The sequence below is a fragment of the Eleutherodactylus coqui genome, chromosome 12 (assembly GCF_035609145.1).
Source record: "Eleutherodactylus coqui strain aEleCoq1 chromosome 12, aEleCoq1.hap1, whole genome shotgun sequence".
NCBI classification, from domain to species: Eukaryota; Metazoa; Chordata; class Amphibia; order Anura; family Eleutherodactylidae; genus Eleutherodactylus; species Eleutherodactylus coqui.
In genome coordinates, this window is record NC_089848.1 from 118,104,388 (window position 1) to 118,129,596 (window position 25,209).

The 25,209-nt window shown below is 49.8% G+C and overlaps 1 protein-coding gene across 1 annotated transcript in view; it reads right to left on the bottom strand.

Moving 5' to 3' along the window:
- The window catches only part of SLC22A13 (solute carrier family 22 member 13), a 68,422-nt gene extending 50,982 nt beyond the window's left edge, over positions 1–17,440 (bottom strand). Inside the window, exon 1 of the mRNA XM_066585052.1 lies at positions 17,066–17,440. Coding sequence (XP_066441149.1) covers positions 17,066–17,440 — 375 coding nt within the window. The remainder of the gene's footprint in view (positions 1–17,065) is intronic.
- Positions 17,441–25,209: the final 7,769 nt, after the last annotated feature.

Genomic DNA, 25,209 nt, shown 5'->3' on the forward strand with positions numbered 1-25,209 from the left:
TAATAGGAAGGAAAGCATTGGATTCATAATCTGCTATTTTACTGACTCTCGCATTACGCATTTTCCGCCCGTGTGAAGCCCCCCTAATGTGTCCAGGTGATGATGAACATAAAAACACAATTAATAAATAAGGAACAAAAATCTCTGTTTTCATTTTTAGAAAGAGGTTCTGCAGCAGTTGATGCACTATAGAGTCTAACCCAGATTCCGCACCAAAGTCTGTGGCAAAACCCACAGCAGTTCAGCGCTGTATTGAATTCTATAGACAGCAAGGATTTATTTCGGACGGCACAAGTTCTTCTGTTTGCAGATTCTGAATTCTGCATGACAATTCTTGAAGCGGAAACTGTGTTGGGCATCCAGACTCGGATTTCCATTATTGATTACATCCTGGAAGCTGGACAGATGCCATTATAGCCAATGGGGTCTGTCCAGCGCGGCTCGGATTTGGCATATCCCGGATCCGGAGGTTTCACTATTTTTGTTGTTTAGCTTTGAAATCACATGGAGCAATAGATGCAGATGTGAACTTAGCTAATTGACTAGTCTGGGGCAATCAGTAATGAACTAATCTATGGTCGTCAGTACTATCACTCCAGAGCCTTCAGTATTACTACAGCTATGACTGACTAGTCTGGGGCCATCAGTACTATCATGCTATATTGAACTAGTCTAGGGCCATGACTATCATCACAGCTATTACTGATCACTCTGGGGTTATCAGTATTATCACGGCTATAATGGACTAGTCTGGCACTATCATGACTATAACTGACTAGTCTGGGGACTTTAGTATCAACGTGGATATGACCGACTACTCCAGAGCCATCAGTATTATCACGGCTATATCTGACCAGTCTGGAGCTATTAGTACTATCAGGACTGTATATATTACTGCTATATATGACTAGTCATGAGCTATCAGTGTTAGCACAGCTATATCTCACTAGTCATGCACCATAAGTATTATATATCATGGCTATAACGGACTAGTCCCGATCCATCAGTATTATCACATCATAAATGACTAGTCCAGAGCAATCAATATTATTATAACTGACCAGCCTGGGGCTACCAGTATTATCATGGCTGTAACGGACTGGTCTGGGAAATTTAGTATCATCGCAGCTATAACTGACTAATCTGGATCCATCAGTATTATCACAGCTATATCTGACCAGTCTGGATCCATCAGTATTATCACAGCTATATCTGACCAGTCTGGATCCATCAGTACAATCAGAACTGTAATTATCACAACTATATATAACTAGTCAGGGGCCATCTGGATTACCAGGACTATAACTGACTAGTCCTGGGCCATCAGGTCTACCACTGCTATATATAACTTGTCTGGGGCCAGCAGTGTTACCCGGCCTATAACTAATTAGTCTGGAACCATCAGTATTATCATGCCTGTATCTGACAAGCCTGGAGCCAATGGTTTGACAGCTATAACCGACTAGTCAGGGGCCATCAGTACTATCACGGCTTTATCTGACCAGTCTGGGGCTATGACTATAATCACAGCTATTACCGACTAGTCAGGGGCCATCAGGTCTATCACTACTATATATAACTAGTCCAGGGCCATCAGTATTATCTCACTATAACTAAAAGCCCATTTAGACACAACGATTATCACTCAAAATTTGCTCAAAAGCCATCTTTTGAGCGATAATTGTTGCGTCCGAACGCGCGGCCGTCGTGCGCTGTTCGTTCATCACTCATTTCTTTTTTTTTAAACTCGTTTTATTGAATAATATGCATTTCATACAATGAATGAATAACTTTGGATACGTCACAGGGTCGTTGTGGTCATATAAGAGCATAGATACGTTACCATATACAAGTATTAACCCGCGGTGTCAGTGGAGCACAGTCATTTACAGAGTAGGCCCTGGTAAAGCCCCCCTAACAAGCTTTGAACAGATCTTGTGTAAATACTGTATTTGTTGACCCGCACCATCTCCCCTGCACCTTGTTGAATTTTTCGGGGCATTCTCTATTTTTATAGACTATTTTCTCGTATGGCTATATAGGGTTAATAATATTCTGCCATTTTGAGAGTGTCGGGGGCGCCTGTCCATCCAGCGTAGAGCTATTGCTTTGCAGACATAGAATAATACTTTGAGGAATATCCTGTGGAATTGCCATTGGTCCTCGTCAGGGATACCCAGCAGGCATATTGCTGGATCAGGTGGTACCGGTACTCCCAACAATCGGGTTAGGAACTCTAAATATTTGGGCAATGCCATATTAGATGATTCAAATTTGCATTGGGTGCCCGGCAGCGGTGGCATTGGCTAGTGGCCGTCCTGTTCATTTTGTGAAGTCTGATCGGTGTTAAATAGCACTGGTGTAGAATGTACAATTGGGTTAGTTCATTATTTGCGGCTGGTGATACCGTAGTGTATGTGGACATTGCAGATTCCCAGTCCTCACTAGTGAGAGAGGGGATAAGCTCCTTCCATCTCTCCACCACTGTCATTGGTGTGTCGGGGATCTTGGATTGTAGTAGGTGAGTGTACCGCACCGATATCAGGCCCTGGGGTCCTGAAAAACAGCAAAGTGTATAACGTAGCTGTGGGGGACTGGGAGGCGGGGCTAGCTAGATGTAGAGGAAGGAAGCGACCAAGGGAAGGTGTTAGAGGGATAGGAAAGAGAAGAGAGGAAGAGGAGGAGTCAGTGCTCAGAAGGAGAAAGAAGAGTGGAGTCGCACCAGGAGAGGTCTGCAGCAAGTCTGAAGATGGAGCACCTAACGCAGCAAATTCGGGAAGCGGTGGCCAGCCAGGGTCCCCTGTGGCTCGTGAAGATGGCCGAAGAGTACCAGTCGGCGGCAACAGCGGCGGCGGCGTTACCGGAGGCGAGGCCGGAAGAGGAGCCAGCGGCGGAGTGCGGCGGCACGGAACCTCGTGGGAGGCCGCAAAGACGGAGGCAACCACCGGCAAGATTAAGCCCCAGCCCAGCGACGAAAAAAGGGGGCAGAAACAGCCCAAGAGCAGCGGGAGCGAGCCGGAGTGGAGCGGCGCGGTCGCAGCGCCAGGCGGAGGCTTACAGACCCGGGGAGCATAGGAGTGGGGACGAGAGCGGAGCGGAAGGCGGAGGTCTACTCACCGGGAGAGGCGGAGCGGTGCCAAGGTCGGGTAAGTCCTGCGCGGGCAAGGGGAATCCCGTGGCGGTGCAGGAGAGCATGGCGGAGGTGAGGGAGAGCGGGACACGTGTCTCCCTCAGCAGGCGGAGGGATCTGCGAGCCGGAAGTAGTACCGGCGGGAGGCCTGCACTTCGGAAGGAGGCCACAAGGGGCTACGGGAGCGAGTCCCTGTTCAGCCCGGAGGAGCGCAGCGGGGGGGAGGGAGAGCTTAGCGGGGGTAGCGAGAGGGAAGGGGGGGGGGTCGGATTTCAAAGAGAGGTGTCAGGAGGATAAATAGAAGGGAGAGTAGGGATAGTGGAGATAGTGCAGGCAGTATAGTTTTCATGAGAAGGGGGCTTGGGGCGTTGGCAACAGCCCCTCCGCCTGGAGAGGGGAGGGGGGGGGAGGGGCGGGGGCGCTTTATGCAGCAACAAGCAATAGTGGCATCAGGGGCAGCAGGTGGAGGGCAGGGCGCCCGACACGAGCGGCACACAGGCGGGCGCTCACCGGGCAGCTCGTCAAGGGAGCGAGCTAGTTGGCGCGATAGGGAGGAGCAAGCAGCAGGGCACGGTAAGTATGGAGGGGTGGGGGGGCGCAGAAGCGAAAAAGGGGCGCAGCGGTTTAGGGCAGGCAGAAGAGCGCGGGTATCTACGAGCTCGTCAGCGTCTCCAGAGAATGAGGGTCGGAAAAGGAAGGCCCCTCTATTGGATACACAGAGAAGGGCAGGAGCGGCGGTTGTTTACGATAGGCGCAGCGGCCGGGAGCGGGACGCTCGGGCTTCACGCGGTACTTCATCTCTCTCGCCGGCTTCTTCCGCAGATAATAGGTACGCTCCCCGCAGTAGCAGACACAATATGGCACCTTCGGCCGGTAGGGCATTCAGTGCGCAGAGCCAGAGAAGCCGTGGTGTCACCCATGATTTGGGCACGGAACGACACGCAGGCCAGAGGCGGGATCGTGTATCAACGCCACCCGGCCCGAGCTTCCTCTTGGCGGAACCAGGGAGGAACAAGGCGGGTGAGTCACACTACAAAAATGTTTGGGATGTATCGGTAACATCAGGTGATAAGTATAACGAAGATTTTATGGGTGCGCTTAAAGCGCTGGTAAATCGTTCTGGAATGGAGAAAGGTTTTGCTCACGCACCCGAGAGCTCGCAAGGGGCGAGTCGTAGGGGCGAAGAGTTGTGTGATGAAGAGTTTATGGGAGCGCTAAAAGCGCTGGTGAATCGTTATGAGGTTGGTAAAAGTTTGGCTCACGCACCCGAGAGCTCGCAGGGGGCGAGTCGTAGGGGCGAAGAGCTGGTTGGTGACGGCTTAAGGTTCGCAGATACACTTTTCTGCGGGGTAGCCCCGCTCGGGGTGGGCTTGACGGAAGAAGTAACGGAGAAAATTAAAAATGGTACATATGTTGACATATGGTCACTATTATCGGTGGAACATATTGCGGTCGACAAAGAACGGTTTTCGGAACGTGGGACCGACAAAAAAGCGAAAGTAGCCAAAACATTTGGTAATTGGCTACAGGCGTTTTTAATGTTGGCACACGTAGCTTGTCAACATAGCCCACAGAAGGGCCCGGAACTAATGGTGTATATGAACACCATTCATAGTGCTTATAAACTGCACGGAGGGTCGGCGTGGTGGAGGTACGACGAGGATTTTCGTCGTCGTATTTCCGGAATGAGGAACATAAGCTGGGCCACGAAGGCAACGGATGTGTGGATCCAGCTTATTCTTTCACAAAAACCGGTAAAACCATTTTTTCAGGGGACCGCTGCAGGCGCCAGTGGACAGCAGGCACCTGCGGCATCAAAACCCTCCGGATCGTGCTGGGCCTTCAACGAAGGTCATTGCCGATTCTACGCATCGTGTAAGTTTTGGCATGAGTGCTCAGTGTGCGGAGGAGCACACTCCGCAGTACGGTGTTTTAGGCGACAGAGGACAGCAGTTACACCAGGGGTGCCCAGCGCATGGGCGAACCCCAGTGAACGTCAGGTACCTGGAGCGGTGGCTCGTCCGGTACCACAGGACGCAGGAGGCAAGATTAATTAGGTTAGGTTTTACGGAAGGTTTCCGGATACCGCACAACCCGACTTTTTCCCTTAGGCTCTGCGACAATTTAAAATCGGCTCGAGAAAACAAAGAGTTAGTGATGGAGAAGTTACTGAAAGAGGTAGAATTGGGTCGGATGGCGGGCCCATTTCGGGAGCCCCCATTCGGGAACTTGCGGGTTTCACCTTTGGGGCTGGTCCCGAAGAAAGAACCGGGCAAGTTCCGGCTTATCCATCATTTATCTTTTCCGACGGGTGATTCGGTCAACGACGGGATTTCGAAAGAGCAAGCGGCAGTGTCGTATGCGTCTTTCGACCGGGCGGTGTATCTAGTCCGTCGGGCGGGAGCTGGCGCAATGTTAGCAAAGGCGGACATTGAATCAGCTTTCAGGTTGCTTCCGGTACACCCTGATTGTTTTCATCTGTTGGGGTGTAGATTGGAAGGGTGCTATTTCGTGGACATGTGTTTGCCGATGGGATGCTCTATTTCGTGCTATTATTTTGAGGTTTTCAGTTCATTTTTGGATTGGATACTTCGATTCGAGACGGGCATCCCTTCGGTATTACACTATCTGGACGATTTTTTGTTCGTAGGGCCCCCCGAGTCAGGCGTATGCGGTTTTCTATTGGCATCTTTTCAGAGGCTGATGGAAAGAGCAGGCGTTCCCCTGTCCGCGGAAAAGACAGTAGGGCCAGTGACAGCTTTGGAGTTCTTAGGTATCGAGATCGATACTAAGGATATGGTGTTTCGGCTACCAGAGGAAAAGATTGCGCGGCTGCGGCAGATGGTAGAGACCGTTGGTACATCACGGAAAGTTACACTGCATCAAATGCAAGTGCTGCTGGGCTTGCTAAATTTCGCGTGTCGGGTCATACCTATGGGACGCGCCTTTTCGAGGCGATTGTCTTTGGCGACGAAAGGGGCAAAGGAGCCTCATCATTTTGTCAGGGTGACAAAGGAAATGAAGGCGGACCTGCACATATGGAAGGTTTTTCTCGAAACTTTCAATGGGCAGGTAATATGCCAAAGGGAAGAAGTCGACAGTGAGGAGCTAGGACTGGTATCAGATGCAGCGGGAGCCTGTGGTTTTGGTGTGATTCTGGGTAACAGGTGGTGCAACGCCATGTGGCCGGAAGCCTGGGTCGAGAGAGGATGGACGAGAAACATAGCTCTGTTGGAAATTTTTCCCATCATGGTCGCCATTGAACTATGGGGCCCGGTGTTGGCTAATAGAAGTATATGTTTTTGGTCGGATAACCAGACGGTGGTGAGAGCGGTAAATAAACAGTCCTCAGCGTGCAAATTGGTGTTGGCGGCTTTACGCCATTTGATTTTGGATTGCCTGCAGCATAACATAAAGTTCAAAGCGAGCCATGTACCAGGACATTTAAATAACAAAGCTGACGCTCTTTCTCGATTTCAGATGTCGAAATTCAGGGAGCTTCACCCGACGGCGGACGTCGAGGGGGTATGTTGCCCTGCTTTCTTATGGCAAATAATAGAAAGGAGCTCCTGAATCTGGTCCGTAAGTCGGTATCCGAAGCCACATGGCGGCGCTACAATGCGATTTGGAAGCAATGGTTTGAGGTCGCCGGGGGTGGTTTTCCGGATACGGAACAGGCTAGAGCGGTTACTTTAGACACATTGGCGAACCTGCGCGGGCGGGGAGCGTCGGCGGATGCGGCGAAAAAACACGTTTCGGCAATAGCATTTTTGTTACGGTTACACGGGAGTCGGGACGTGACAAAGGATTTTGTTTTTACGCAAATACTGAAAGGTTGGAAGAAAGAGAAGTTTTCTCGGGATGGGAGACGCCCGATCACTTTCGAGCTGCTTTGCGCAATGATGAAGATAATGGGATCAGTATGTGCGAACGTAGAAGAAACGGCGCTTTTTAGAACTACATTTTCCTTAGCCTTTTTTGCAGCGCTGCGGTTGGGCGAATTAGTATCGACGAGTAAAAATAATCCGGGAGGTCTTCAATTTTCGGATGTTTCGCTCGGGGACGACGATATTAAGATTTGCATAAGAAAATCGAAAACGGACATATACGGAGCGGGAGAATGGTTGCGGATTCGTGCGCTGGGGACAGAGTGGTGCCCAGTAAAGTTAGTTAGAGACGTTATGGCACGCCACAGTGGTGGCGGCCCGCTATTGGTGCACGCAACGGGATTTCCGGTAACAAGGTACCAGTTCACGGCGATAATGCGGTCATGCTTAAAAAACCTGGGTTTGGCGCCAAACGACTTTGGGTCTCATTCGTTTAGAATTGGGGCGGCCACGTCGGCGTTTTCCTGTGGGTTGCGAAGTGAGGAGGTAAAAAGGGTGGGTAGGTGGAAATCGGAGGCATACCGGTCCTATGTAAGGCCGGATTTGAGAGTACTGTGAAATGGTGATGAGTTTGATGTTGGGGACATTTTCTTCCCCTGTTTTTCTTTCTTGATTTGTTTTACAGGTTCAAATTGGACAGTGTGGGTGGTAGGCCACTCCTACATATTTTGGGCCGAAAGGAGGGCCAGAGCAAGGCCGGTGGGTCCCCATTTGGGACAAAAAGACGTATGCGTGCAATGGCACGGCGTACGAGGTTTGAAATGGACCGGGCTGCTCCAAGAGGTGCTGCAAATCAGCAGGCGGTCACCCGATAGAGTGATCTTGGTAATCCACGCGGGTGGAAATGATCTGGGGAAAGTTAAAGTGGGAGAGTTGCTAACGTTGATGAAGGAGGATTTATACCGTTTTAAAAAATTCTTTAACGACGTTATTATAGTCTGGTCAGATATTGTGGCCAGAAGGTTCTGGAGGGAAGCGAGGGATATGGAGGCTATAGAGAGAGCGAGGAGGAACGTTAATTTTAAGATGTCTAAATTTGTTCAGTCAATTGGGGGGGTGTCAGTTAGACATTGGGAGTTAGAAAAGAGAGAGATAGGCATGTTTAGGGGTGACGGTGTTCACCTTAGTGATATTGGCACCGACACGTTTTTGTCAGGACTGCAGGACGGGGTAGAGGAGGCGTTGTGGCTGGCATGTGGGGGGCGGAGTGCAGCATAGGGATATGCTGCATCCTTGGTGGCGGTAATTTTATTCCATGCCAGCAATGGATGGAAGGGCTGTACAGGCCCATCATGGGGCTTTCTTACGCCTGGTTGTTTTACGTTAAAAGTTTTAAATTTTATAAAGCGGTTAAGCGGCATGGAAGATGGGTATAAAGTGGAGTAAAAGAGAAATTAAATAAAGCTGTGGCCTACCCACGTAAAACGCCAGCAGGTTGTTGTGTCCTTTATTTCATAGATAAAGGGGAGCTAAGAGGTAAATGGGTAGTCCTCCCAGTCTGAAAAACAGCAAAGTGTATAACGTAGCTGTGGGGGACTGGGAGGCGGGGCTAGCTAGATGTAGAGGAAGGAAGCGACCAAGGGAAGGTGTTAGAGGGATAGGAAAGAGAAGAGAGGAAGAGGAGGAGTCAGTGCTCAGAAGGAGAAAGAAGAGTGGAGTCGCCCTCCCACCCGCCCTGTAAGGAAAGGGAGGTGGGATAGAGTTATTATGAGGAAGTTAAGTTGTTTAGGAAGTTGTCACAGCTTAGGGTTAGGCGGTAATTTTATTCCATGCCAGCAATGGATGGAAGGGCTGTACAGGCCCATCATGGGGCTTTCTTACGCCTGGTTGTTTTACGTTAAAAGTTTTAAATTTTATAAAGCGGTTAAGCGGCATGGAAGATGGGTATAAAGTGGAGTAAAAGAGAAATTAAATAAAGCTGTGGCCTACCCACGTAAAACGCCAGCAGGTTGTTGTGTCCTTTATTTCATAGATAAAGGGGAGCTAAGAGGTAAATGGGTAGTCCTCCCAGTCCTGGGTGAGCAGTATGCCTATTAATGGGTATAGAGAGAAGGATTGTCTGGGCTCTGGGAATTGTGCTGTTAAGGCGTGTCTGAGTTGTAGATATCTGAAGAAGCCCACCCTTGGGACTTGGTATAGTTGTTCGAAGGAGGCCAGTACCCGGTCAATGTATAGATGCTCTGGTGTGGTCATTCCCAGATTCAACCAGAACTGTCTATCTGGCAGGTTCATCAAAAGCAGTAACGCTCTATTGTCCCACAAGTCTCCAGAGGGGTATTTTCCTGTTTAGTCAGTAGTTTGCATGCCTGCCATACATGAACTGCAAGTCTATGGATGGGCAGCATCTGTTTAGTCAGTAGTCCTGGTTTTTCCAGGAGGATCCAAAGCGATATCACCGAGAGAAAAAACATTAAGTGGTGCTCGGAGTTCGGGAGAGGAGAGCCCGATAACCAGTGACGGATGTACCTGCCCCGCTAAGTAGTAAAGCCTAAAGTCTGGTAGTGCCATTCCTGCCATCTCCTTAGGTCGCTGCAGGGTATCCATGTGGAGTTTGGCTCTAGATTTCCCCCAAATGAATGATACTATTAGCGCGTTAGTCTTTTTGGAGGATTTCTGTGGTATGGGTATTTCTGCGTGTTCTAGACAGTATATGTATTTGGAGAGTATTATCATTTTAATGAGGTTTATTCTGCCGACCACAGACAGCGGCAGGGAGCTCCAGGTCTTTAATTTTGATTGTAGGGATGTCAATAAGGGGGTGATGTTTAGGCCAAGGCTCAGGGTCTCTAGTGATATAGATCCCGAGGTATTTACCTTGAGGGGTGACTTGTAGTTTACAGAATACATCCCCCATCAGCCATCCCTCTGGTCTTAGAGGCATAAAAGAAGACTTCTGCCAATTGATACGTAGGCCTGAAAAGTTTACAAATTTATCTACTAGAGAGATGGCTAACGACAGGGTGCTCTTGGGGTCCGACATGTATAGTATTATGTCATCGCGTATAGCCCTATCCTATCTGGATGCCCCTATATGGTGCGTGTTACCGGATCTTCAGGGCCAGAGGTTCTATGGCAATTGCGAACAGGAGGGAGGAGAGCGGGCAGCCCTGTCAGGTCCCCCTATGAAGTGAGAAGGAGGTGGAGGTCAGGCCGTTCACCACTACTCTGGCGGTCGGAGAGCTATACAAAATAGAGATGCATTAAATAAATGAGTCTCCAAATCCAAACTTCCATAGAACCCCCATCAGGTATGGCCATTAAACTGAGTCAAATGCTTTAGCCACGTCTAGTGAGGCCAAGGCCCAGTCTGACCTCCACCTCCAGTCCGCCTGCGTCCTTCTGATGTTGTAGACATTCCAGGGATAAAGCCGGTTTGATCAGGGTGTATAATATCTTTTATGGCTTGGTTTAGACGAGAGGCCAGTATTTTAGTGAGGATTTTGTAGTCTGTGTTTAAAGGAGATGTCTCGAGGAAGCAGTTAAATTTTTTTTTTGCCCAGTCCCCCCCATTAAACATACATTACTAATTACCCCTGTAAATGACATTTCTAGCTGGTTCGTACTTACCGTTCCAGCGTTTCAGCAACTTATAAAAGTTTCCTCAAGATGGCCGCCGACTCTTTCCCCGTCGCTCGCTGCAGCCCGACGTGCGCGCTCCCGAGACGCCGCCAGCTGTGTCTCCATGGCAACCGGACGCATCGCAGCCGCCGACCAGACGCCCCGCAGCCGCCGACCAGACAGCAGGTAACCGGCGCTAGCCCCCGGCTCCCCAGCGCTAGACCCTCAGCCCAGGTGAAGGCCCCGGAGCCCAGCGCTAGGTTCCGGAGCCCAGCGCTAGTTCCCCCGGCCTAGCGGCAGCCCCCCCCGGCCTAGCGACAGCCCCCCCCGGCCTAGCGACAGCCCCCCCATCGCAGCGGCAGCCCCCCCCCGGCCTAGCGACAGCCCCCCCATCGCAGCGGCAGCCCCCCCCGGCCTAGCGACAGCCCCCCCATCGCAGCGGCAGCCCCCCCCGGCCTAGCGCTAGTTCCCCCATCACAGCGGCAGCCCCCCCCGGCGCAGCGACAGCCCCCCCGGCGCAGCGACAGCCCCCCCGGCGCAGCCCGGCGCAGCGGCAGCCCCCCCCCCGACAAATCACTTACCTGGGAGGCTTCTCGGGGCGGCTGGGCTTCTCCGCTGGGCAGCTCCAGTTTCTGCACCTTCCTCTAACAGAGGATGGTGCAGAATGGCCGCTGCAGCGCGCTCCCGAGCAGTGACAGCTCGTCTGCGCATGCGCAGAAGAGCTGTAGCGGGAAGCACACTGAAGCGGCTCGTGCTGAATGGAGAATACCGGACTGCGCAAGCGCGTCTAAAAAAGCAAGCTGCCAGCGAATTTAGACGGAACCATGGAGACGGGGACGCTAGCAACGGAGCAGGTAAGTGAATAACTTCTGTATGGCTCATATTTAATGCACAATGTACATTACAAAGTGCATTAATATGGCCATACAGAAGTGTATAACCCCACTTGGTTTCGCGAGACCACCCCTTTAATAAGGAAATAGGCCTATAGGAGCCACGTTCCTCTGGGGTTTTATCTGGCTTTAGTCTGAAGCCATCTGTCTCTTTTAATGTCTGAGGGGTCAGCGATGAATTCTTTTTCTAGTAGTTGACGTTGCTCCGCCAGGCGTTCTCCTCGCGCCGTTGCTTTTTTAATAAAAGATATTGAGGATCTGAAGCAATCTCTGAGATGAGGTTTGAACGCCTCCCATACCAGCATCGTATCAGTGTGTGCCTCATGTGCCTCGTAGTATATTTGGATCTGGTCCGGTATACGGTCATTTGGACTGAACAGCGAGAGCCAGAATGGGTGTACCTTCAGTCTCTTAATGGTAGCCGGGCCTAGCTTTTTTAGGACCATGCAGATCGGCGAGTGATCCGAGATCCCTTGGGGGGAGGAATTCTATGGAGCCAATTTTTGGGAATAGTGAGGGGGACCTGAATATATAGTCTATTTGACTAAGCGCATGATTGTGGGCTGCGTGACAAGAAAACTCCTGTTGTTCAGGGTGGAATACACACCACAGATCCATCCACCCGTCTCTGAGATCATAGAGGCTAGGCGGGTCATACCCGTGTCTCCCTCCCTCCGAGCACCACCACCATCATCTATCCATGAGGGGGTCCATTACCATATTCCTATCACCCATACAGACAATCGTTGCGTCTGGCAAGAATGATGCAAATTGGATGCCATCTGCTAAGAGAGCTGTTGTCGCTGGTGGCGGGTTGTAAAAGCAAAAAGTACGTAGGGGTCATTATTAATTTTGGATCTCACAAAGATGAATCTGCCCTCTGGGTCTCTTTTAAGCTGCTCCACCTCCCGTCTGAGCGATCCTCCAATCAGTAGAGACACTCCTCTGGAGTATGATGTGTGACACCAGTGAGCGGACCACTGAACCCACTCTTGTAGTTTGGGGTGTCAGGTGGGTCTCCTGCAAGCATAGTACATGTGGTCGCCCGGAGCGTACTAAAGAATTAATTGTAGATCGCTTCCTGGCTGATCCCATGCCCCTGACATTCCAGGACACGAAGATTACCTCCGCCATGGGCTAGGACAGGTCAATCGGGTCCGGGTAGAGTTTCTTATGTCATTCTGACTGTCAGGCGTCCCTCCATAACACCCAGTAACGTTTTTACCACATATCGTGTAACAGTATTTCAACACGTCTTTAAAGTCAGCCTGGAGCACTCGATGGATACGGTAACATTACAGGGGTATACTTGATGGATACGGTAACATTACTGTGGTATACTTGATGGATACGGTAACATTACGGGGGTATACTCGATGGATACGGTAACATTACGGGGGTATACTCGATGGATATGGTAACATTACGGGGTATAATCGATGGATACGGTAACATTACGGGGTATAATCGATGGATACGGTAACATTACGGGGGTATACTCGATGGATACGGTAACATTACGGGGGTATACTCGATGGATACGGTAACATTACGGGGGTATACTCGATGGATACGGTAACATTACGGGGGTATACTTGATGGATACGGTAACATTACTGTGGTATACTTGATGGATACGGTAACATTACTGTGGTATACTTGATGGATACGGTAACATTACGGTGGTATACTTGATGGATACGGTAACATTACTGTGGTATACTTGATGGATACGGTAACATTACGGGGGTATACTTGATGGATACGGTAACATTACGGGGGTATACTTGATGGATACGGTAACATTACGGGGGTATAATCGATGGATACGGTAACATTACGGGGGTATACTTGATGGATACGGTAACATTACTGTGGTATACTTGATGGATACGGTAACATTACTGTGGTATACTTGATGGATACGGTAACATTACTGTGGTATACTTGATGGATACGGTAACATTACGGTGGTATACTTGATGGATACGGTAACATTACTGTGGTATACTTGATGGATACGGTAACATTACGGGGGTATACTTGATGGATACGGTAACATTACAGGGGTATACTTGATGGATACGGTAACATTACGGGGGTATAATCGATGGATACGGTAACATTACGGGGGTATACTTGATGGATACGGTAACATTACGGGGGTATAATCGATGGATACGGTAACATTACGGGGGTATACTTGATGGATACGGTAACATTACGGTGGTATACTTGATGGATACGGTAACATTACTGTGGTATACTTGATGGATACGGTAACATTACTGTGGTATACTTGATGGATACGGTAACATTACTGTGGTATACTTGATGGATACGGTAACATTACGGGGGTATACTTGATGGATACGGTAACATTACGGGGGTATACTTGATGGATACGGTAACATTACGGGGGTATACTTGATGGATACGGTAACATTACGGGGGTATACTACCAGCTTAGAACTCAAACAACTCCTAATTGAACAGACTTTGAATGCTTTCTCTGTTGGGTTAGTATTTGTGGCGAACTAATATTAGGGGGAACCTACATAGCATAGCTTCAGCTTTGGCTATACTTGAGGTACTATTAGATTAATAGGTCAATAATAGAAACCGGCATCAGCCTGGTGGGCATTAACTGGGCGGGCCCCTTAAAGGGGGAGAGAGATCCCTCCTATCCGGGCAAGATCACATCTCTCTGTACGGGTAATAAGTTGCAGTATCCGCGGAGTAGGGGGAAGGTAGGGGGGAGGAAGAAGAAAAAAGGGGGGAAAAAAGGGGGGGGGGGTTGGGAGGAATATGGTAGGGGGAGGGGGGGGTTAAGGATACCAAAGGAGGGGGCGACTCGTTGCCATCTCCAAAAGAGAGAGAGCCAAAAGATTGAGATAGGTAGTGGGAGTCCCAATCCTGCGTCTCAGGCTCAGATATGTTCGAGGTATGCCAGGGATACAGTTTCTGGAATGCCGTTAAGTAACTTTAGGAGTATATTCGCATGTTTATGCGGGAGTCCCGACACCTAGAGGGAGAAAAGGGGGTAGTTATGTTTACGTTACGGTCCTTCTGGTCGACGTCTGGCAGCCAGCCAATCTTCCGCCTTGGATGGTGAAAAGAAGAAGCGGGTGCGATCTCCATCTATCACTCGCAGTCGTGCCGGGTACATCATGGAGTACGGGAGCTGCCTTTTGATTCCGAAAAATGATGCCCTTTGTTTTTGGAAATCCGCTGAGAAATCCGGAAAGATGGATACTGTGGCGTTGTCATGGCGCAGGGGGCCTCCTTTTCTGGCAGCCTGCAGGATTATGTCTCTGTCGCGGGAGTTGAGCAGTTTTGCTAGTAGGGGTCTGGGTGGAGCTCCTGGTATAGGCGGCTTCATGGGCGCTCGATGGGCTCGCTCGATCACGAAGACTTGTAATAGTCCAGCATCGGAGAGGAGTTCGCGGAGCCATCGTTCCGTGAACTCTTCGGGCCTCTGCCCTTCAGTTCGTTCTGGTAGGCCGACTATGCGCAGGTTATTTCGCCAAGAGCGATTTTCAAGGTCGTCCGCCTTTTGTCTCCAGTATTCGGCTTTTTGTGTGAGATCTCGTATTGCAGCCGACATTGGAGAGACGGTGTCATCTAGTGTGGAGATTCTGTCTTCTGTACTTGTAACTCGTTCTCTTAGGTTTTGAAGGTCTTGTCTCAGTAGGCTTACATCCATTTTTACTGCGTCGATTTTGCCAGTGAGAGTGGTCGTAGATGTTTGTATTGCGGATAGGAGCTGCTCAGATAGCTGTTGCAGAGTTTGGACTGTGCCCTCGGGTGGGCCTGGGCTGGCGTCTTTTACTGCTGGCGTTCCCGCTGGAGCCGGTGGGGTTCAGGGCCTCCCCCCCAGCAAATGCCTTAAGTTTGTCGACGGATGAATTCTGCCTAGTGGGGCCCATGATAAGATCGTTTTGTGTTTCTTACTTTGAGAAGGACTTTGCAGTATGTTAGGTTCCCTGCAGGGAGCCTATAAATGTCTTTGGTCTGCAATATGGATTATTTAAGGTGCCCGCTTTATGGAGAAATTATCAGATGTTCTGCAACACAGGGGTTACAATGATTTCACCGTAACGGCAGTAGTGATACAGGCGAGACTTTTTGTTTGGGTGTGTGGCAATCACACCAGCGGGTATGTAGCCCTGTTTTCCCCTTCTTCTGGTGACTGTAGATTGTGCTGTTCTCTTTTTATATATTGGGGATTGGTAACTGCCCACTTTTGGTGGTGGCCGCGGTGTAGTAATGTCGGTGAGTGTCTCTCTCAGGAGTATGCTCCGCTTTCCTTCGCCACTGCTTGTGCTCTGCAGCTTTCCCCTCGGCCCCCCTGTAGGTTATGGCAGGAAAGGGCGCAGCTCCTGTTCTCAGGGCTGTATGGGGACTTCGGGTCAGCCACTCTCCCTTCTGCTCCCTCGTCTATCCGGCACTGTTCCGGACGTCGCTTCCCTCACTCGGGGGGACCTCCCTGCGTCTTCCCCGGCTGTCTCTTTTCCCCATGGCCGGCCGGCGCTGTTTTCAAGATGGCGGTGGTGGTCGCGGCGTTGCGGGTCCGCCGCCGGCGTTACCTCTGCTGCGGGTGTTGCAGGCTGCTCAGTCTCTTCTCCCCTTGCTTCCGCTGGTGTTTTGCTGGGTCTGGGGGCCCTCAGGATGTCTGCAGGATGGCAGGTATGTCGGCTGCAGCAGGAGCTCTCCTTACATGCTGCCGGTCTGGTCGGCTGCTTGGCCACGCCCCCTATTCATCGCTCATTTCTAACCAGCTAGAAATTAGCGATGAGCCTTATGAGCACTGCACGCTGATATAGCATTCTTTCAGCTGGTATCCAACTGGCAGTTCTCAGCGGGATACGAGCTGAAAGCGTCGAGAACAATGCAGCTGTTTGCATATACAAAACAGCTGCTTTGTTCTTAGAGCTATCGTGCTGGTATCCTGCTCCGCCTGCATAACTCTTAAGAGCCATCAGTATTATCATGGCTATATCTGACCAGTCTGTAACCATCTGTATTATTGCGCTATATCAGACTAGTCTGGGACCATCAGTATTATTACACTATAACTGACTAGTCTGGGGCCATCTGTATTATTACGCTATATCTGACCAGTCTGGGACCGTCTGTAGTATTATGCTATATCAGACTAGTCTGGGGTCATTAGTATTATTACGCTATATCTGACTAGTCTGGGGCCATCTGTATTATTATGCTATATCTGACTAGTCTGGGACCTTCAGAATTATCATGCTATAACGGACTAGTCTGGGGCCATCAGTATTATTATGCTATATCTGAGTAGCCCGGGACCATTAGTATTATTACGCTATATCTGACCAGTCTGGGGTCATTAGTATTATTACGCTATGTCTGACTAGTCTGGGGCCATCTGTATTATTATGCTATATCTGACTAGTCTGGGACCTTCAGAATTATCATGCTATAACGGACTAGTCTGGGGCCATCAGTATTATTACGCTATATCTGTCTAGCCTCGGACCTTCTGCTCTGCCAATACCTGTTGGTAAATATATCAGCAGGCTTAACGTTGGTGGTTTGCTGGCGATGATGAAATGTGTACTAACCTCGGTGACCAGGGTTGACTTCTGCTGTGATGTGTCGTAGACCCATTCATTCTGGCAGGCCTCCGTGGCATTCAGTCCGTATCGCTGGATAGATTCCATATCCCAGTCCACCGGAGTATACATGAGGCATTGCTCGTAGCCCCCATGCTCGTCTCGTGGGATGGTTAGGTTCAGCCGGTCTTCCTCCGTCATGTTGGGGCTTTTCTCCAGGATCCAGTTGGTATTGCAGTGGTGCGGTACAGAAATCCCCATAAACACCTGCCCAAACATGTGGAAGGCATTGAAAAAGCTGAGCAAGCACAGCATGAAGACCAGACATTTCTGGAAGCGACCAAATTCCCCCACATTTTTTAGGATTTCACCAAAGTCTATCATTGTGACGGGACCCACGGCTGTGTGAAATACTCTAGTCAGATAAACAGAAGTTAATGATTGACCCTTGTGCATCAGCCGTCTCCAATAAGCCAAAGTCTCACAATGAACCCTTGATTCACTTTTGTGCAACATGTAGCATTTATGAGAACTTTGGCTGGAGATACGCTGGACTCACGTGCGTTCATTAGGGTGGCTTCACACGTAGCGGGCTTCAGAAAAAGAAACAGTTTTTGTGGCAAAGTTATTAATAATCTTTATTTGTATAGCGCCAACTTATTCCGCAGCGCGTTCGAGGTACATGACTTCCCCTCTGGACTTCTACTTCTCCTACCTGCTGTATCCATGTCTGTACTTCTAAGTACGTCTCTCCCCTTATGGATTCACTTATGGACTTCAACATCTCCTTCCTGCTGGACTTTTACTTCCCTCTCCTGCTGGATCCACTTCCAGATATCCACTACTGCACTTCTTCTCCTTTCTACTGGATTGACTTTTTGGGCTTCTTCCTCCCAGAACCACTTCTGGTCTTCTACTTCTCCTTCCTCTAAAAGCACTTCTGGAGTTCTACTACTTCTTCCTGCCATATCCACTTTTGGACTTTTACTTCTTCCGGCTGAATCCACTTCTGGACTTCTTCAAATACCATTTGACCGGAGCTTGGGGAACTTGTGTATTTACACTATGTGCAGATTAGGGTGAGCCTCAGTTGGAATACTTACAACACCCAGTTGCCAAAAAACATCCGTATTCCCTGTCCCCTTTACATGTTTCTACATTAACAAACTGCACCAAAGCTGTACTCCACCAAAGGAGATGCTGGGACCCTGGACCGTGAGGGATCCACTGAGATTAAAATCATACTTTGATTTTCTCCTCAGATTTTTGGAGGAATCCTCCCTCAGGAAGGATGTGTCCTAGTTTCCCACATTTTGGTGGGACGTACGGGTGCAGCTGATGGAGTCAGAATTAGTGATCGATATGATCAGCTTGCTGGGGAAGGTTTAGGATTGGGCCCAGTAATAGGTGGCTCAATGCTTATGGAATCCACTCATCAAGCTCCAGACAATACCGGGAAGATGCATATTAGACATTGTGTGGGGACTCAGTAGGGCATGGTTCCAGATTAGGACCGCCCTTATCAGGACAATTGCTTAATTTTCCCAGGAAGGGCAGTTATACTATAAAATAGAAGGGTATTGTCCTCCCGATTGCAGACAAATAAGAACAGACCAATGAATATGGCGCTAATCCCTCAACTCACCTGAATCGCAGTAGGAGGGGTCATAGCCCACTGGCTTATGCTGATTTTCTATTGGAGCTTTGGAATGCATCACTTAGCACAATTCTCTCTATTGGAGGGTGTGAACTGGTAAGAGGAATCAGCTGATGACTGGTTATTTTTTATGTGTTCGGCTTTTATATACTTGGAAACAAAAGTGAAGTGTAAGGGCTCTTTCACACGGCTGTTACAGTTGCCCGCTGGCGATGTAAATACGTGTGAACGGGCGCACAAATCTAACATTTGTGCGCCTATTCCAACGGCACCAGTTCACACCAGACATCGCAGCTCACTGTGTAGGGGTGGTATAGCTGCAGACCATTCAGAGTGCCCATGGGACACTGATCCATCACCAAAAGTCCCTACATGGGCACGTGTGGAGCAGAATTGGACCATGGAGCTATGGGAGGGGATGGCTTGGTCTGATGAATCCCTTGCATCTTGTGGACAGCCTGGCAGAGATGGCACCAGGCTGCGAAGACTGGGCGATGTTCTGCTGAGTACTTGCGTCCTGGCATCTTGTTAATGTGACACAAACCTGCAATCTATACATCCAACAGAGTTCTGTGACTCAGATGTCATTCAGTGGCAACCGGGACACAACAACTTATTGTTACTAAAGTAGGGAAAAAAGTGTATTTTTTTTGCAATGGCCCTCTGTGTAGGGGAGTGCAGTGCGCACTTAGAGCTACTGACGAGATGGGCCCCAAATCGACACAGTTTTGGCCTCTTATCAGGTGAGTGGGGGCCTATGGATATGTGTTATATACAATGTATTCAGGGAGTCTTCGGAGCCTTTCACTTTTTTCCCATAATGATAAAGTGACGACAAAATGTTAGAAAATGTTGAAAAATTAAAAACTCATTTGCACTGACATGAGTACTCACACCCTGCACTCAGTACTTAGTTGAAGCACCTTTGGCTGCCCCCAGGCTTCTCGGGTCTGATGCCATAAGATTTGTAAATCTGGATTTGAGGATTTTCTGCAAATCCTCTCACGCTCTGTCAGGTTGGATGGGGGCCGTCTGTGGACAGCCATTTTAAGGGTCTCCCCAGAAATCTTCAATTTGGTTCGTCAGGACTGTTACAGTCTAATAGGGATACATAAATGTCCATGGGTCTTCTACTGCACCCCTGTATGATTTTGGACAGAGGGATTTAGAATGTAGTACGTTGCATCCTGTAGGAATCCAACAAAACATTGCCGTATTCCATTAAACTCGCATGCTCACTCTATCCATGTGTGTAAGGGTGATCCCGGACGCAGGGCATACTTTGAGGAGCTGGGAGGGCAAGATGCTGGCTTGTCGCAGCAGCACTTACCACGCTCCCTTCCAGAGGGACACACACAGCCAAGGCCAGGGCAGTGCTGGGGCTCTTCCGGACACCCTCAGTATGGGGATGCCCAATAAACATTAGAACAGGCGATGAGGTTGTCACAGGTGATGCTACCGTTCCGGTACAGACCAGAATGAACTCTGGTGGACAATAAAAGGAGCCGCAGACAGTTATGAAGTACTACAGGTTCCCGGGAAGGGTCAGAGCCTGGAATAAACTTTACTTGGCAAACTTCAACAATACAAGGCACGCTTTAGAGTAATGACAGTGCAGGAAATTAATAGACTTGAACAGTAGTACCTCCACCCGGCAATCCAGACTTCAGAACACCCGGGTGTGAAAGACAAAATGGGTGTACCTCTATGCAGTGATCCACTAGCTCCAGATGGCCGCGTAGGAAAATATCACGAAGACAGTACCTCTGCACTGGGCCTTGACAAGCATTCACGGTTGCTCTTGCTCTACATAGCTGGGGCTCACTCCTTCCTCCTCATATGCACATCCAAGCAGGGAAAACCTCTCCTCCTCTTCCATGCTTCACTACATGAGGGCTAAAGGTGCCCCCATGTAGCTGGACCTCCCAACTACAACTCCAGAAGACATGGACCCCTTTCCCACTCTTAAACACTCACTTTTATAACCTCTCTCATACCACATGACAAGACATAAATTCATACATTTACAGACAGTCTCCAAGCTTTGCAAACACTTAGGGCTCCACGGGCGATAGTTCATTGCGTTAAACCGCCCACCAGTAACATAGTGAATGCTTTCCATAGCGTTGCTATGGAAAGCGCAGCCCCGACGTCCATGACCGGAGAATCACAGCGATTCTCCACTCGCAGGATTCAAAACGCGGCATGCCGCGATTCTCTGCGGTGAGCCGATCTGTCAGATAGCACCACTCCATGGCGTATCCGGTACGTCTGCGAGTGGTGGATGGGGACCGCACACGTTTCTTCTCCTCTCCATCTGAAGTTAAGGCATGGCTGGCCACCAGGTGTCAACCAGAGAGACTGTAATGCATATTTAATCATTCTTTTCTTTCAGGCACACGGACTTCTACGAGATGGGCAGATAGGCATCCAAGGCGTCCCGAAGTTCCTCAGGGACTGTATGTTTAAAATACTTTGCGTATGTGTGAATCTGTGACACCAAGTCCAGGATATCCATTATCATTTATGGATTTCGATGCTCTATTCCCCTGGGGGCCGCTGTGGGTGCTTCTCTCTTCCTTGCCCCGCTGGCGCAGAAATTTGTTACTTACGCATTCCAGGGGGCCCATAGTCAATTTCTTAAAGTTTAACGTAGATGTTTACTCTCAACTACATGTTACGCCCAGTATAGCTGAATTTAAGCTATACTACCGTGTTTCCCCAAAAATAAGACACTGTTTTATATTAATTTTTGCCCCAAAAGAGGCAGTGTCTAATTTTCAGGGGGAAGGGGAACTTATACTTACATAGTCCATGGCTTCTGGGCCCCTGGTGCTGCTGATCTCCAGTGGCAATGCGGCAGGCTGCAGTGTCCTCAGCATTCACACAGAACTCTCCTTCTAGTGACAGGGCTTTAAATACCCCGCCGCCAGCAAGCGAGTGCTGTGATTGGCTCAGGAGCGTCATGGCTCAGCCAATAAGAGCCGCTGCACGATGAGCCAATCATAGTTATTCACTAAATGGCTGTGAATAATCGAGTGCCAGCTCTGATTGGCTGGCACTCGATCCAATGACATAAAGCCCTGTCCCCAGAAGGAGAGTTCTGTGTCAGTGCCTGTCACAGCCCGGGGACCAGGGCAAGAGACTGAGACACCCCTGGCTAGGTGAGTATTGATGTTTTTTTTCAATTTGTTAAAGGAGATGTCTCGAGGAAGCAGTGATTTTTTTTTTATTGCCCAGTCCCCCTAATTAAGCATACATTACTAAGCCCCCCTGTAAATGACTTTTCTAGCTGGTTTGTACTTACCGTTCCAGTGTTTCAGCAACTTATAAAAGTTTCCCCAAGATGGCCGCCAGCTCTTTTCCCGTCGCTTGCTGCAGCCCGACGTGCGCGCTCCCGAGACGCTGCCAGCTGTGTCTCCATGGCAACCAGACGCCCCGCAGCCGCCGACCAGTCACCCACCGCCAGGCAGCAGGTAACCGGCGCTAGCCCCCGGCTCCCCAGCGCTACGCTCCCGGCTCCCCAGCGCTAGACCCTGACAACAGACGAAGGCCCCGGAGCCCAGCGCTAGGTTCCGGAGCCCAGCGCTAGGTTCCGGAGCCCAGCGCTAGGTTCCGGAGCCCAGCGCTAGGTTCCGGAGCCTAGCGCTAGGCCCCAGAGCCCAGCGCTAGGTTCTGGGGCCTTCACCTGGGCTCTGGAACCTAGCGCTGTGGCCCGGGACCTTCACCTGTTAGAGAAGATCACCCCCCGACCCATCACTTACCTGGGCGGCTTCTCGGGGCTGCTGGGCTGGGCTGGGCTTCTCCGCTGGGCAGCTCCAGTTTCTGCACCTTCCTCTAACAGAGGATGGTACAGAATGGCCGCTCCAGCGCGCTCCCGAGCAGTGACAGCTCGTCTGCGCATGCGCAGAAGAGCTGTAGCGGGGAGCACACTGAAGCGGCTCGTGCTGAAAGGAGAAGACCGGACGGCGCAAGCGCGTCTAAAAAAGCAAGCTGCCAGCGAATTTAGACGGAACCATGGAGACGGGGACGCTAGCAACGGAGCAGGTAAGTGAATAACTTCTATATGGCTCATAATTAATGCACGATGTATATTACAAAGGGCATTAATATGGCCATACGGAAGTGTATACCCCAACTTGGTTTCGCGAGACAACCCCTTTAAGGCTTATTTTCGACGGGGGGCTTATATTTCAAGCCCCTCTCAAAATAGGGCTCATTAGTGGAGTAGGGCTTATTTTCAGGAAAACACAGTATGTAGGTTCCCCTAATATTGGGTTGCCACATATAGTGATCTAATAGTACGTGTATTATTTACGGTCTATTCTATAACAGTTAATTAGTTTTCAGTTGGCAGTATATTGCTTTAATGTTACTAAATTGTACACATCAAGAGTTTAATACCTCTATTGGATCTGAGGAGATACTGTTATATGGTATGTTGTAAATATGTTATAGGGACCTATTGCGATGTGCAGGATCGGCAGTTTGCTGTATGTAATCCTATGTGGACTCTCCTTACCTGCACCTTCTTATGGCTGAGGTCATGTCAGGGGTATGGGATCGGACAGGAAACGATCCATGATCTTTTCCCTGATGGGCTCCTGGCGACCACATGTGGTATGTTTACAAGAGACTCACCTCACACCTGACACTGGAAGAGTCTTGCTAAATCCATGGGTCCAGTGGTCCGCTCACTCCTACCACACATCATACTCTGGGAGCGTCCCTGCTAATAAGTAGGTCTCTTAGATGGGAGGTAGAACAGCTGAAAAAAGGGACCATAGGGCAGATATATTATGGATCTGTCCCTAGATAGATTTTGGGGCGGGGGGGGGGGGGGGGGGCGGCCAGAGCGTGGCTGGATTTATGGCCTGTATTTCACCCCCGACAACAAGACTTCTCCTGCCATGCTGCCCACAACCACGCCTTTAGCCGGAATGATTATATATTTGGATCCCCTTCCTTATTCCTGAAAATTAACTCTATAGAATTCCTCCCTAGAGGAGTATCCGATCACTCGCCGATTTGTTTGGTCCTGAAAGACCCTGGACTAGCTGAGCCCAGGAGATGGAAAATATCCACGTTCTGGTTCTCACTGCTTGGCCCTAATGACCGTATACTGGACCAGATCCAAATATATTATTAGGCCTGCCCTGCTGATATTCTGGTGTGCGAGGCGTTCAAGCCCGACCTCAGAGGATGCTTTAGATCTTCAATCTCTTTTATTAAGAAAGCTACAGCATGAGAGGGAGAGCAGTGGGCAGAGCAGTGGGCAGAGCTATGGGCAGAACAGTGGTCAGAGCGGTGGGCAGAGCTATGGGAGAGCTATGAGCAGAGCAGTGGACAGGGAAGTGGGCAGAGCTATGGGCAGAGCAGTGGACAGAGAGGTGGGCAGAGCTATGGGAGAGCTATGAGCAGAGCAGTGGACAGGGAAGTGGGCAGAGCTATGGGAGAGCTATGAGCAGAGCAGTGGACAGAGAGGTGGGCAGAGCTATGGGAGAGCTATGAGCAGAGCAGTGGACAGGGAAGTGGGCAGAGCAGTGGACAGAGAGGTGGGCAGAGCTATGAGCAGAGAGGTGGGCAGAGCTATGGGCAGAGCTATGGGAGAGCTATGAGCAGAGCAGTGGACAGAGAGGTGGGCAGAGCTATGGGAGAGCTATGAGCAGAGCAGTGGACAGGGAAGTGGGCAGAGCTATGGGCAGAGAGGTGGGCAGAGCTATGAGCAGAGCAGTGGACAGAGAGGTGGGCAGAGCTATGGGAGAGCTATGAGCAGAGCAGTGGACAGGGAAGTGGGCAGAGCAGTGGACAGAGGTGGGCAGAGCTATGAGCAGAGCAGTGGACAGAGAGGTGGGCAGAGCTGTGGGCAGAGCTGTGGGCAGAGCTGTGGGCAGAACGGTGGGCAGAGCGGTGGGCAGAGCGGTGGGCAGAGCGGTGGGCAGAGCGGTGGCAGTTACTGGAGGGGGGGTTTATTTCAGACGTGAATAGGAATAGATGGTTGCAGATTGGTTGGGACTATTTGCTATATTTAAGGGAAAAAGCCCAGAGGAATCTCTTCTTTAGTCGCCAATCTTTCTTTGAATTGGGCAATCAATCAAGTAAGTTTTTGGCCTTCTTGGCCCATCAGGAGAGTGCCCAACTCACGATACGTAGGATTAAGTCGGCTGAGGGCGTCACACTCGCGGATCCGAAGAATATCCTCAATAGATTTCAACAATGCTATAGTACCCTGTATCAATCACAGGCTGATTATTCCCCTACAGAGCTATATACCTACTTGGCAGACATAGTATCCTACATTACAAGATACTCACAAGTCCCTACTAGACTCTCCTATTACGAGGGAAGAAATTGTAGAGGCAACGGCGGCCATGACTAAAGGCAAGACCCCGGCCCCGATGGTCTACCGCTGGAGGTCTATCTACAAGATAGAGAAGGAATCGGGCCACATTTGCTTTCTTTATACAAATATATATTTAAGGAGGGTTTCCTCCTG